This window comes from Sparus aurata, chromosome 17, assembly GCF_900880675.1.
Source record: "Sparus aurata chromosome 17, fSpaAur1.1, whole genome shotgun sequence".
In the NCBI taxonomy this organism is placed as follows: Eukaryota; Metazoa; Chordata; class Actinopteri; order Spariformes; family Sparidae; genus Sparus; species Sparus aurata.
The window spans coordinates 26359545-26374786 of NC_044203.1; the positions used below are offsets into that span (position 1 = coordinate 26359545).

The following is a 15242-nucleotide window of genomic DNA, read 5'->3' on the forward strand; positions in this document are numbered from 1 at the left end:
GAGAGAGAGAGAGACGGCGTGGGATTAGGGTGGTGGAGGGAGGAAAAGACAAGACGGGAGAGAAGATAAGAAGGGGTAAGTGACAGGAAGAGTGGCAAGGACAAGAAGAGGGAAGGTGAGTCCATCAATCAGCGGCGTGGAAAAAATCACAATCTGACTGTGAAGTGAGACTGAATACAAAATAAATATCAAAACACTGTATTCATATAAATAAAGAGTCAACGTAAAAAACAAAGGGAGGAATAAAAAAAAAAAGCCAACAACAGAACTTCTTCTACTCTGCCTCGATGTAACTGACACAGAGCATTAAGGACTGTTTTTGTCACGGTGCTTTGCTCGTTTGATATCCACCACACACACACACACACACACACACACACACACACAGATAAGACTGTCAAAGTGAGTGCCATATTACAGAACTTCTCTAAACCAATTTTTTTTACTGGCAGGCGTTTGCTTGCTTTATTCTGAATTTGTTTTCAGAGGTCTGTACCTCACCAACAAATGCACTCTTCCACTTTTCCACAGTTAGCAGGCTGGTCAGTAACAGACCCATTTTTACCTATGCGACCCTGGACAGGTAATCAGACCGAATCTGAATTATTATCATCTTTTATTTTGTGGCTTTTATCCCTTTATCTGGACGGTGACAGCTGAGAGAGAGAGAGAGAGACGCCATGGCAAAGGGCCCAGACTGGGATTGAACCCCGGCCGCTTTGGTTTATAGCTCATCTTTTTAATATACGAGGCCCGAGCGAAAGTTCAGACAGGAAAGCTACTGTTTCTCAGTCCGTATTTTAATCCCCATACCATCCTTTCATTTACTCCTCTCTCTCACGCTCACTCATAATTGGCCTGTCATTATCCATGGCCGTTTCACATCGGCCAGGCACATCGATCCAATGGCACAGTGACACACCTTCACCGTTAGCCTCGTCAACTTGCTGCTGTCTTTCAAATACGATCGTCTCCAGCCTCTAGTTGACGGGGCATTCGAGGATCAGCTCAAGATGACATTACGTTTGGCTTGCACGCTAGGGAACAGCTAGGGAAGTCTGTTACCCATTTACTGGGTCGTCTGATTCGGCGACGCAATCCGTTATCGCTATGTTGGTTTTGTTTTTTTTTTTTGTTTTTTTGCAATTTGGGGAAAAAGACCAGTAAATACACACATGGGAGACTTAATTCCACCCAACGTACAAAGATGATGCTCATCTTCTGAATGTAAAAAGCAGGTTTATGCCGCTTATGTATATCTACATGTAAGTTAGACTTCTCCAGGCTCATCGCTTTAAGCCTGTGGTGTAGGTAAGTGTCAAAGTCTTTATCTACGCTGTCATCGATCAGACATGGGAGAAGGTTGACTTTATGGCTTCCTGCCACAGACACAGGTAATGTAGTATAAATGACTACAAAGTCAGGTTGTGGTAGCTGAGTGGGTTAAGCACAGGACTTCTAGAAGTCATTGTTGATTTATTCAAACGTAGATGACACATTACTTTTTTCTTTCTTTTTTTTAAAGCTGCTGAAAGCTTTAGTAGAAAAGTGTTCATGGTGAAATCACATCAGGAAGGATTTCCAACTGACGGACAGGCTCATCCGGACGACGGCCCAGCTTCCACTTTGCCACTATTTTTAAACCATAACAGGACATCTTGATTGGATGTTCAAACAACAGTCAATCAAAGTCTGTTGTTGGCTGGGAAGGAAGAGATTCTGTCAACCTATTATTAACTACCTCTGTCTCATCAGAGACTAAATCGGTTCCTGGCTTCGTCATAGACATCCGGCCCCTCGGTGGTCTCGCTTTTGGCATTATCTTGGTGCCGGAGTCATTGAATACTGGATTCTTTTTCTATCCAGGGAGACAACTATCAGAGTCCAGTTGAATTGCTGGACAAACCCTCCGTGTGGCCAGCAATTCAGAGGTCTGGAGACGGGCTAGTGTGAACCTGTACCACCCAAGGGTAAAATAGGGTAAAATAACAGCAGTTCAAACTTGTAGACGTAGGTCCGCTGGTGTTGCAACTTGCAGGCCAAGAAAGTGACAGTTGCTGCAATTGCTTTCATTTTTCTTCGCTGATAAGGTTGCAGGTGTTTTGAAGCGGTGGTCCAGAGTTGTTGGGCTGAAAGTGATTGCACTTTGCAGGCACTTTGCATCAACAACCCCACGTATGCTTTCGAATTAATGTCTTTAATATATATGTTCCCTTTTTGCAATTTGGCATACCATGCGAGAGAAACAAGGGCTGCTCCAGTCGATGAGTGTGCCGTTTTTACGCTGTGGAATCAGGTATTTCTTTAGCCCCAAGATAGTTTGCTCTGTATTAGCAAACAGTCGACTCTATCTCCCAAGGCATGGAACGAGACCGGGGTTTTTACCGCCTTCCTAATTTGTGATGTCACTACCGTGGACAGATCTGCAGAGGAAAAATTGCAAAACATGGGAGAAATAGTGGCTCTGACAGCACCCTAGTCGATTTTCTGCTCTGGAATTGATAGTGCTGCTAAATCTAAAGCTCGGTTTGATATAAAAAGTTCAGAGGGAGTTTGTAAAGCCGTTCTCGATGGAGCGGCTCCAGGCTGCACACTGATACAACGAAACAGATGTCTTGGTTTCTCTCATTTCCAACTTTTGAGTGCAAAAGGTTTGTGTTCATTCATTCCCTTTGTAACCAGTTGCTTTATTCCTCTCCAAGTCCATTTCTAATTAGCGGCCGGCATTTTTTTTTTTGTTAAACTTATTGGGTTTTAATCAACATTGTTTTACTTGCTGTGAAGCACTCTGTAACACTTTTGAAAAGTGCTATGGAAATAAAGCTGATTGCACAACCCGAAATATTATTTTTAGGAACATTATTAAATTGAGTGGCGCTGCCCTTTGAGTGAGTCAGTGACAGACAGGCTAAATAATACAATTGGGCACGGCGTAAACACTGCAATTCAGCATGGAAAATAACCAAAGATTGAAAACGAAAGAGTAAAAATGGGTCGGCTTTCTAAAGACTTAATTCTCACAGCCAATCCTGGACCCCGGGCCAATGAGCTACAATATGCGACGCACAAAAGGAGAAAGAGAAAAAGACGCCACAGTGAGAGGGAGGAAGCGAGCGTGGAACAGTGTTCCCTTTTGTTACGGAAAAAAGAACAAAACAAAAAGAGTGGAATCAATGGCAAGAAAAATGCTGATAATAACAAATAACGCTAATAACAGTCTGCGGGTGACAGTGGCTCGATTGTCCATAGATTCTCATTTAAGACTCACTTTGTATCGACTTGACTGTGAGACCTCTCCCTCACCCTCAGTCTCTATTTTACCCGGCTCCTCTCTGCGCTTCCTTTTGTGTTGGCTTTGGCTCACAGCAGACACTTCCCTGATGTAACAACCGGCCATCTCGCAGCATAATTCATCACAAAACAGACACTACAGTATAGATATTGGCTTTGTGTGTGTGCGAGTGCAAGGGAGGGAGGATGGAGGAGGAAGGGAGAATGAGAAAGATAGTCTAATATCGCCACATAATGCGGCAGGCCAGAAAAAAAAAAACTGGATAGAGACAGAAATCCACAGGGATGTCGGCGAGAGTGGCCCGGAGCGATGGAGTAAGTCCACTCTTCCTGGAAGTAGACCCAACTAATCTCCCCGCCCCGCCCCCCAAATTTCCCCCCCGTCCACCGGATGGCAGCAGGAGCATTGTTAGAGAGCTATTCCCCACAGATAGGTAAATCTTTTTTTCCCCCTCTCCGCACTAAATGGCAACTAAATGTCAGACTTCTGTTCAACTCCAAGTTCACCTTTATTGTCCTACCTCATTTGCATGCGGAGGAGAGTTTCCAATGGGGGGGGAGATATGGACCACTGAGGAGAAAGAGTCCATTTGGTTTTTAGTCTTACCGCTCTGTTATAGCTATCAGTCCCCACAATCCCATAAAACACACCCCCTGACCGGTTGCTCACTTGCAAAAGCAGGCAGCCTAATTTCGCAGCACTTACGACAGCGTGTCTTTTTGGGCAGTTAGTTTGGAATGGTTCGGCACAGAAAGGGCCTCAGTTTGTTAGTCTGATATCTGGGCGGCAGATGGGCAATAGGCGGGAATGGAAGGGCCCTACAGCGAGTGATGGAGCAAACATGGAGGCAGAGAGAGCCAGAGTGAGATGTACTTTACGCTCCCGGAAAATGTCCCCAACGAGGCTTACGGCAGCCAAATTAGTTACGGGAAGCCATCTATACTTTATACCTCGTCTAACCTTTGGATCATTTCCCAGTGCTGCGTGTCTGTGGCTCCCTTTTTTTATTCTCTCAGTTGCTGTGTCTTTCGGCTCATTCTCCCCCACTCTTTCCTTTATTCTTTCTCATTTTCACTTTCATTCCAGCTTTCACACCCCTTCATCGTCCTCGCTCTGATTAGGCTTCACCGTGCTCGCCGAACGGGGGGCAAGTCCATGTCTTGTGGGAGAGCAGACGGGGCGGCTCCGTTTAAATACTTAATGGAACTTACCGGTAGTGCTGATCTGGTGGAATTGAGGGGAGAGTTGAAAGTAAGGTTTCCCAAAGCAGCGACCTCAACTGCCCAATTAAGGTCGACTCCGTGATCGAGGTGACTAACAAGTGAAGACAATGTGTGCCGAATACAAGTATTGTGTGAATGCCGATAAAAGAAGCTCCTTCGTCGTCCCTATTTTAAGTCTGTGTTCAGCGACTGTTCCCAAGGGGGAGTGTGGGAGTCTTGATTGTCAAATCAATGTAATTACAAGCGCTGGAAGTTGTAATGATTGGAAGATTAGAATATGTGCTCGAGTGCAAACTTTCACCCGACAAAAATATCCTGGCATATGTTTGCAAACGTGAAAGATCTTGAGTTGTGGAGTTCTGTCCTGTGGTAAAAAAAACAAAAAAAAACAGGTTCAAGCATGCTCCTCGCCCTTGCTCGACAGCTTGAGCGCAGTTTATAGGCTAATGATGTGAAAGTATTGCCGGGAATGTCCTTTTAACCTCTCCTCGGCATGTGGAGATATAACTACAAGGTTAACTACAGAAAATCAGCGCTGGACCTGGCAGCCATTCATTTTCTTGACACTTCCACAAGCCACTCCTTTAACCACAGTACCAGAGCGGATGATGTCTTCCTACTTACTACGACACACTTCTAGACCTTGGATTTATTTGCCATTTTATATGCTGGAGAGATGATGAATATGCAGCAAGTTTACGCGAGACGGGCACCAGTCACTGCAGCTGAAGAGTTCCTTATCCAGCACAAGCTCAATGCCACGAGACAAAAAATAAAAAGAAATCTGTCATATTCTTAAATTCTGGCTGACGCGCAATCAGATTCAAGGATTCTTGAGTGACAGGTCAAAAATATGGCCTGAGCAACAGAAGCATATTGAGATTAGGATAATATATTGCACACAAGCTGCTTTGGAACACAGCAACATGCAGCAAAAGGTAGCCTGAGTGGAGTTAGCTCAGCAAACAGACTCTCTGAGAGTCTAAAGGAAGCCGGAGAAATGAACACCTGTCACACATTTACGGCTGCAGAACAATCCTTTGCAGAATGTAAACCGAACAAAACCAGTTTTTGATCAACACAACCTTTAGAGGGACGGCATGAGCTGACCACTCACTGAACCGAGAGCATCAGATTTTGGGTGCGGATAAAAGACACTGCCGAGGAGTTTTGCACAATGCCAAGCTCTGCTGGGTGGCGAGTGAGCGCTCCCTTCAATGGGATTTGGGGTTTTCCGATCGGCTGCACCACCTGTTTGAGCTAATTCCTACTTTGGATCACTTCAGCTGTGTTTTTGATACGGTTTGGTGAGAAGTGCTGCATAACTAGCACTCAATAGACTGTGAGCTCAAAACTAAAAAAAAATCCTGTTAAGGACAGAGTGGCCTCTGTTTACCTGCAATAGTTGGCTGGTTTGTGATCTTATCACGGTTTGCCGATTCTGTGCTAATTTGCATTGGTCAGTGGCTTTTAGATGAAATCAAGCGATTTAGTTGTTATGAATCTGTCGATCATGCAGTGTGCTTTGGTTGTTTTTATGCATGCTTATTTGCATGTGACCTGGGGGAAAGGCAGAGGCATTTACATATTTTTGTTCAGGCCAATTATACCAACTAACACCCGCTGACACCCTGACGTGAATTTGTATAATCTGCAATTACTCCCGCGTCGGTTGACTCTGCAGTAGTCACAGGTATTTATCCCGGACTTCAACATTTGCTTCTGGTCACACCGTATGGTATGGCGTGTGTTGACGTTAAGGACGCGTACACGTTAATACTCTATCTTTCAAACTCAGTGCTGACTGATGGACTGAAGTGACCTACAGCTGCCTGATCGCTACTGAGCATGTGCAACTCTCAACAGGGATTAGACAGAGGCGAGATGTCTCACTCAACTTCTGTTATCGGGTCCGGGAAACAAAAACGATGTGTCCGATTCAGAACTGTATTGATTAATTCTACTTTTTAAAACTATCTGCTGCTTTCTACTGTTCTGCCTTTTGTAGCAGAAGTGTGATGACGAATGAGACACACAAGAAAAAAAAAAATCGACATTTTTTAGCGGGGTTCCCGCATTTTTAAGGCCTTCATATATATTTACGCTCATTCTGGTGTAAAAGTGACATTATCTGCATTTCGCATACTGTACACATCGTTTTAAACTATGGGAATTCATTAGGTTGTCAAGCTCTTTAGCTTTCAACTATGACAACTACTCGAGTAAATTAAAATGTACCCACTTTGCCTGAATTACAATCAGTTGCAAACTAAAGTTTAACACCGTCGCCTGAAGCCTGAGCTAAGAAGTTTATCACATAAATTACAAAGGGGATAAATAATTATTGCTACACCACAAAAACATAATGCAAAATTTTGCTCAAATTGAGCTACCTCCCACAAATTTCATTATTTTATTATCCTTTATCGCTGTTCTTTTTGCTCAGAGGTCTCCTAGCAGCACAACAGAAAATCTGGTGAAGGTGGCAGCTTTTGCCTGTAATTAGTTACGAGAAAAACATGTAGTGTTTGCCTACCCCGGGGCCCTCAGTAAACCTTGCCTTCGTTATAATATTGGTTACAATGATAATTTGCCGTAACGCCGCCTTTAAAAAAAACATGTGATTGCCAAGGCTGTGCTCTAATGAGGAGCTGTAATACGCTCTGATCTCATCAGAGGTTAACAGTGGATTATGCAGAAAGCTTCGAACTATGCTTTTAAAACAGTTAGAGCAGCCATACTGTTAGGGCAGAGAATAACACCATCTCCTAAATTAACTCCGGGGTTAGCTGACTTTTTAATGTGGAATCGCTTCAAAGGCAAAGTGAGGACATTTGCGATGAAAAAAGATGCTTCTGTGAGTCATTGTGCTATTGCTAATGTGTTTAAAAGGCTGCTTTCAGATGCTACCGAGGGCGAATGCATTGACGCAGACAGATCAGGTCTGTCTGCAGAGACGAGCTCGCACGTACACACCTCGTGTGCCGTTGAAGAAGAGGGTCTGCCGGCGGGGATTCTGGATGACCACGATCGATCCATCGTAGTTCTGCAGGCGGCAGGAGATCTCGGCCGTACCTCCCTCCATGACTGTAACATTCTCCGCCTGCACCGCCTGACAACGGGCTGAGGGAGAGAAAGATGGGCGTTAATACAGTGATACAGAGGATGGGAGAAAAAAAGATGGAGAGGAGAGGGACAAATAGTCGGGACAGATGTGGAGGACAAGAGGTGTTCAATTTGCACCTCGCTTGAGATGGAACCTTTCAAAATAAGGCACTTAAAGCGTCCCTCATTTACTCGCTATTCGTCATATGGACACAACAAGAGAAGGAGGAAAAAGGGAGGGGGACACATGGTGATGGAGATGAAGAGATCGAGAGAAAAGACACCGAAGAACTCAACAAGTATAAGAGGGTCCTTGTGAACAATGTGTTCTTATGATTAGCCTGTAATAGGGATGATTATAATTACCGCCATTCATCTTCTTACGTGCATAAACGCACACATACAAACAGGCCTGTTGCCGCCGGCTAGTGACAGAATGCACCAACACACACATTTGAATACATAATGCCTTATTAAATCTCTAAGTGGCTGTCGGTCTTCAATTGAGGCGCGCATCAGCAGAACAAACACGCACATGGAATGGGTGCGCACAAACACAAGCGCGGCCACGTACGGACCGACACACTCACACAGCAGATCACAGGCTGGACTGCAGCCATGCCACCACCTGTGCCTTTATTAATAGTTTATACTGCAGTCCTGAGGTATGAGCCTGTCGCCAAAATGCGTCGCAGTGAGACCAAGGTGGCAGCCGCAAAAGGCATTTACAGTAACACACGCATTCTTGATGGCGTTTCACATCCAGGTGCAAGCTAACCCAATCGATTACAATCCATTATCTCGACGCAATGGCTCTTATTGCAAGTATTTGGGAAATTCTAGCGAGAGCACGCACCGGCATTGGCTCTCGCAATGCGCGCGCCCCCTCCGCACAGACACCTGTACGAGCTTTTATGTGTGTGCATTTGTCAGAATGTCACAAATGAGGATGCGTGCGCACGCGCACACACACAGAAATATGCACGCATGCGAGTGGAGCTATAACACACACCCTCTTCCAAACAAACTTGTCAGGCCCCTAAACTCAATATTTTTAGACGAGGGGGCTGAGAAGCAGCGGGGAGCCTCTTTGATGTTGCTGACAGCCCAAAAGTCAGTAATGAGGAGGTTGATTATGCTCTGATTGGAGCGCCTTGGTGTGTTTGTGGGTCAGGCTGTTGACACGGCTCGACTGAGTCACACCTCCCGCTGAGCACAATGGACATGGAGCTCTGCCGTTTTGAATTCAAATGATTTAATGCGCAATTAGCTATAGGGCCACAGCCAGGAGTGGAGTGTGATTGCCTTGAAGAGAGTACCGGCTTGCTGGCCTCCGCAAACTAGTATTTACCAATTTGCATCCCGATTTGCATTCCCTCACTCCTTGGCTAAGTGTCGGCCGCGGGGAGGATTTAGGAGAAGAACAACATCAATACCAAAGCATGATGATGAATCAGGCAATAAGGTGTGCCGATAAAGACGGCGGGACTATATATATATTCAGCGCGGGGTCTAGCTGTGTCTCGGAGCTCTGTAAAAACACCTTCAGAAGGAAGAAAATGTTGTGAGACAAACAGATGGTGGCTGCCATAGCAGGAGCTGCTGACTTGACTGCTTTGGGCCAAAATAAATGTCTATATCTGCAACCAAGCGTGTCCTAAGTTACACCGAGTGTGTGCGTGTGCGTCCAAGGACACATGCACAATAGGTGAGCATGTGCGCGGCATATCCAGGGGTTGGCATATTGCAATTAAGCTACTTTGACATCATCTGATCCCCGCCAAGTTGGTCCAAATTTAATTCTCCCCTCGATTTTAATCTCTTTTAATGAAATACTCAAAGCCTACATATTCATCACATCAGGGGAAACGGAGAGACACAGTGGATATTGAACTGCAGACGGAAAGAAACCAAGAGGGGATAAAGACAAAGGGGACTCTAATACGCCATGGAACAGCGGGAAAAAAAAAAAATCTTGACAATTACCACTAATTGTAGTCATTATTGCTCCCATTCTCTGCATCAATATTGTGATTCATATCGGGGGGCATCAGGGCCTGCCACCGCCATCTCCATTATTTTTCTAATGGCTGTTATTACTCATCACCGTGGCAACCGCGCCCGGCCGCCATTGTTTTAAATGGAGTTAATGGCAATGGTGCTGCTGTGCATCCTGACTAAGTCTGTGTGTGATTACTGACCCACCAGAGCTAACAGAGGAAGAGGGCTCTGAGTGCGAGAGCGACAGACAAAGAAAGCGGTCAAAAGTTTGCTCCTGGGAGGAAGCCAGAAAGACTAATTAGCCGTCCATTTGTGCGCCCGTTTCTCCTGACAGCTGTCACCCCTTCAAAGGAAAATTAGCGGCAGTGGTGTAGCAGTGAGGCGTAAAAAGAAAAGCGACGAAGACAGAATAAAAATAAAAAATCGTTAACCGCTGTTTTGCGAGCGGGAGCGGCTGGCATCCGCCGGCGCCTGCTGAGAGACGCCGCCCAGAGGCACCTGCCGGCTGCTGGTGGATGATCAATCTGGGCGAAGAGAACAGAGGCATTGGAGAGATGGTGGGGGAGCGCGGGCTCTAACCAGGAAATGATGGCAGGGAGTTAGGAAGTGATGGTTTTGGGTATAATAATGCAGCTGGCAGGGGCCGGACAAAATACAGCTAAGAAAAGATGACGCACGTCCCTCCCAACTGCCGCTCATGACCCAGCTGGGTACAGCACTTTGGAGGTTTTTTTTTATTAGGCTTCACACACGGAGGCCGTGACCCTGTGCTTCAGATCACCAGCAGAGTACAGTGCAGTGAGAGAATGGGAGGAAGGAGGAGGAGGAGGAGGGAGGGGATCAAACATCTGTGACAGCGGTATTAATCTGGCCCCATTAAAATCCGTGCCCATAATAAAAACTCTGCAAGTCGAATCATATTAAGAGAAAAATGCTGAAGCGCAATCGATTCCATGGCGGAGCTCTGACGGCTGTGATCAACGGTTGAATAAAGCAGGAGGGGGGGAGGAGGGGGAGGGAACAAAAACAATCACTTCTCTCTCCAGCCAAGCGGGGGCAGTATTTCATAGCAATGAATTGGTGCCTCTCATCATTTCAAAAGCCTGTCCCCCCCCCCCCCCCACCCCCCCCACCCCCACCCCCCCTCGCTGTCAGGGCCCCGAAAATAAAAGGAGCCTTTATTTACTACGGCAATAGAGATCGGAGAAGGGCCATCATTTCAAAATACATAACCAAATAAATAAATAATAGGCGTGCAAATTCATAAGACAAGGCTGTTCAGGGGCCTGTCCTAATGGTCCCGCAATGGGGTTGAGTTATAAGCCAGGGTAAGGCAGAGGATAGAGGGGACAGAGGGGGGAGGGGATGAAGGGAGGTGTGGAGAGTTAAAAGAGGGGGATTTGGGAGGCAGCCAGGTGGACTGCTGGCTCACCCTTGGTCACGGTAAATTCTAGAAACTGCCTCACTGGTGCAGGGTTAGCCGGCTGAATTACCGCCTCGCTGCGCCTCTCTCCCTCGATTTCACTCCCTCCTCCTCCTCCTCCTCCTCCTCCACTCCACCTCCACCTTCCACGTCTCCGAGAGAAAGGAGAGGAAGCGACAGGACAAAAAAAAAAAAAAAAAAAGACAAGACAAGCCACATAAGAGATGAGCTGTCTCCATTTGCCCCCACACGAGCCCCCCCCCCCCCCCCCCCAAGTATCCTTGAAGCAGCGCAGTCACTGTCTCCCTATTCATTATCTCTCATTATCCTTCGGCTGGACGGGGGCCAGGAGCTTGTGTTTTTCTTTGCATGCCGGCCACGGTCTTACAAGGGAATCGATGCAGGAGACTACAATGCACAAGCCCTTATGTTATTACTGCTTTAATTAAAGCAATAACAGCAGCTCATAGCTCCCTCGCTCTTACGGGGTCGTCCATTGGCAACTCCTCCATCTCTTCCCATCTGGATGTACATTTTTTGCGATCCTCACCCCCCCCACGGACTCCTGCGAGGCGAGACGGTTTCCACAGTACGTATGCAAATGCGATGTTTATGTTTTCGCGTGTGTGTGTGTGTTTGTGGCCAATACCGCTTGTGTGTGTACGCTCCAGGTTAATCACAGAGTTTTGCAGTATACTGACTCCATGAAATAAGCTGACTTTGAGGTTCTTCTCCCTCCATGCCTCCCTCTGCAGACCCGCAACCCTCCACCAACCACGTTCCCCTGTTCCCTCCACCCCCTCCTTTCTTTTCTCAGTCTAAAATTATCACTCCATCTCTCAGGGAGCCAGAACTCTGCCAATCAAAGCCAGCGCAAAAAGAAGAAGGAGGAAAAAAAAAAAAAGAAAAGATGCTCCCTCTATAAATAATACATAATCCTTTACAAATCTCTCCCTCTCATTACCTTCATTCTGTCGCTTTCTCCTGTCCTCCCTTTTGCTTCCCTCTCCTCTCCTCCACTCCACTTCTTTTTTTTTTTCTGGAGCGACCCACCTCCCCCCCTCTTCCCCCCACCCTCGCTTTTCCCGGTAGTCCACAACTTATAATTCTCTCCCTCTGGTTGCCTTCACGTCTAATCTTATTCTCACCATCACCCTCTTTTCTCCTTTTACTTAAAACCCTGCAGTCTCTCCATCCCTCTCCTCTCCTCCCCACCTTCTGCCTGATCTAATCCTTCGTTCCTCTTCCAGCCACCGGCCCCCTTTTTCCCCCCTCTCTCTTCCTGTCTTCCTCCTCCGTCTGTCTCTCTCCCCCCTTATCTTTTTATTGCATCGTTCATCATTCATCTCCCTCATCAGCACTGTCCTAAAGATCTCCTTCTCTCCTGGGCCTCGGGAGGATTGTTGCAACTCTTTCTTTCTCTCCCCCTCCTTTAGCCGCCGTGTCTTCACTCCCTCTCTTCCCTCCCTCCCCCCGTTGCAATAGTTTCTTTCCAAGCCGCAATAGGCTTTCATTCCCCTTGCAATCTCTCTCTCTCTCTCTTCCCTCTCCCTCGTTCTTTCTCTTTCTGTGACTCAGTGGGAATCTTTTCCTGCCTCTCTGCTGGTTCCATCTCCACACTCTCCTTCCCCTAAATGTGATTTGTTCTGCAGCTCAAGTCTGCGGCATAATCGTGCTGTTTTTTTTTATTTTTTCTTCACAGCGCACCGGAAGAGAGGGAGCAAAAAGGGAAAAAATAAAAAAAAGACGGGAGAAAAAGTGAGAGGAGGGAATGGGACAAGAGGACGAAACAAATGAGTGTAGCGCGAGATCGAGTACCCTAGTTTTTACCACCCTCTTTCATCTTCTTCTTCTCTGCTTTCGCTTCTTTTAATTGCCAGTCTTACAGCTCCGGCCTCTGTCTCTCTCTAATTTCCATCCCTCTCCCCTTTTTCTCTGTCTGTCTTTCTTTCTTAATCTTTCTTCTCTCTCTCTCCCTCTCTCGCTTTGGCAGGAACTTCAGACCCGCTCTCGTCCAACTACTCTCCCTCCATCACCCACTGGTGTACTGTGAGCACTGCACTGCTAATCAGCGAAATCAGCATAAAATCCTCTCTTTTCCCTCTTGACCTCTCATTAGAAGCATTTTTCCTTCGCTTATTTATATATTTTCACATCCTGTTTTTACTCTGACTTCACTGGCCTCCATCCTTCGCCCCTCCTCCTCTCATCACCTTCACCCCCCTTGTCTTCCTGTTACCTTCTCCCCTCCTCTCCGCGCTGCCTCCCGCGCCTCTCGTTTGTGACCTTCCTGTCTTTATGTCTCTCCGGCCCTTTGGCGTATTTCAATCACCTCGTCCTTTTCTTCCCCCCCCCATCCTCCCGTCGCAGAGCATCTCCCTGAGCGCTCTCCTCCCGTCCACCCATCCCATTACTTTTTCTGCTCCCTCGTTCACCTCTTCCTACCCTTCACAGACCACCGTTTTCCTTCCCTTCTTTTTCCCTTCCCTCGTCTCGTCTCTCTTTCTGACAGCCAAAGCTGGTTAGCTCTATCTGCTGTGCGGGCGCTTTATGGCCCGGGTCTGTCTCAGCCCCAACAACCCCGCCACAATAGGATGGCCCGCCACACACAGCCCAACAGCGGCTTAAAGGAAATTTACAGGGCTATTACGCGACGGCGGCCACACTGGAGGTTCACCACAGCCAAGAGCGCTGGTCCTAACACCCCTTCAAAATCCAGCACATGGCCGTCTTCCCCTTTTTTGGTGTGTATTCTCCGCGCGTGTGATGCGCGGGTGTGTGCATGCGTTTAAGAGCAGGAGTGTGCGTCTGAAATAGTGTACAAGAGATGTATTTATGCACACATTCAAGGCCCCAACAAAAAAACTGTCCTACTGGCATGAATTACATAACCATGCTGACTGCCAAGACACAAACTCATTCTCTCGCTGTATGCCCCCCCTCCCCTATTGTCACCCCAACCAACCCGCATCCCCCTCGACGTACCACGAAACACATTGTCCTTCTGTTGCTGTAATATGCCGGGGAAAAAAAAAGAATCAAGATTTTGGCCGGCGCAGAGCGGAAGGTGTTGCACACGGCGGCGGCGGCCCAACAGCAGGGCGAGAACATCTTCCTGTATTAAATGCATAACAATGATAATGACAGGAGGTATTAATAGCGCCCAGCAACTCTGCCACTGGTCCCTCTCCTCTTCATATGCCGCTCTTCCTCGCCATCTCTACCTCCTGTTCCATCAGTCTCGTGACTCTTGGCTTCAAATCGTCTTTGAGGCCTCGTCTCTTGTGTCATCTCTGTGCCCCTCCCCTGCATCTCTGTCTCTTCCTTGCGCACACAGACTGCGTTGTTCTCCATCTCCCCTCGTTCTCCTCTGCTCCCTCCCTCCCATACAGTACTCATGTCTATCTGGTCCAGGTTTTTTATTCCTTGTGTCAGTCCCGTCTCTCTCTCTCTCCCTCTCTCTCTGAATATATATTGGTCTCTCGCACTCCACTGGCCCTCCACCCTCCTCCCCCATTCTCTTTTCTATTCAACAACCTCTCCATTTGGCTCGCCATATCTCTCTCCCACTCTGGGGTCCAACTTTCCTTTATTAGGTTCTTCAGAGGAAAGCTGAGAAAAAAAAAAGGCTTTAGCACCTTCTTATATCTCCCTTTCTCTCTGTTCGCTCGGGTCCGTCCGTCCACTCTCTTTCCCCGCCGGCGATTCGCATTCCCCGCCGCACTTTCACCTCAAGGGCGTATGCTCCCATCTTCATATTCTCTCTCCCGTCCTCATCTTAATTACCAACCCTAACGTAATTACCAGCATTTTGAACAATTCATCTGGCGCTCTCATTTCATGATTCCGGCATGAGCCATCCCTCCTTCGGTCCCCTGTGCCGGGCACCACACTGGATCTCATTCTGTATCAATTTACACCAATTAGAATCCTATTCACAATTGTGTTCTCTTTTTTTTTTTTTTTTTTTTTTTTTAAACAAGGCCACCACATTGCATGGTTTAAAAGGTACATCCGCGGTGGAACAATTAAAGAAACGGGGAGCCTGTGCTTGCACTAAATTGCCACATCCCGCCTGCGATATGAAATGAGCGTGTACATGTGAACGTTATGCGCTTGTTTCCCTGATTGATTTGGGGTGTAATGACACCTGAGTTCCCCTCTGGAATCGATACCGCACGTCTCATTTAATCTGTGC

The 15242-nt window shown here is 47.0% G+C and overlaps 1 protein-coding gene across 6 annotated transcripts in view; it reads right to left on the reverse strand.

Moving 5' to 3' along the window:
* The window catches only part of cadm4 (cell adhesion molecule 4), a 172919-nt gene that overhangs the window by 31047 nt on the left and 126630 nt on the right, over window positions 1–15242 (reverse strand). For all 6 annotated transcript variants that reach the window (XM_030393214.1, XM_030393218.1, XM_030393215.1 and 3 more), the window contains exon 2: window positions 7492–7638. In XM_030393214.1, the coding sequence (XP_030249074.1) occupies window positions 7492–7638 (147 nt within the window). The remainder of the gene's footprint in view (window positions 1–7491; window positions 7639–15242) is intronic.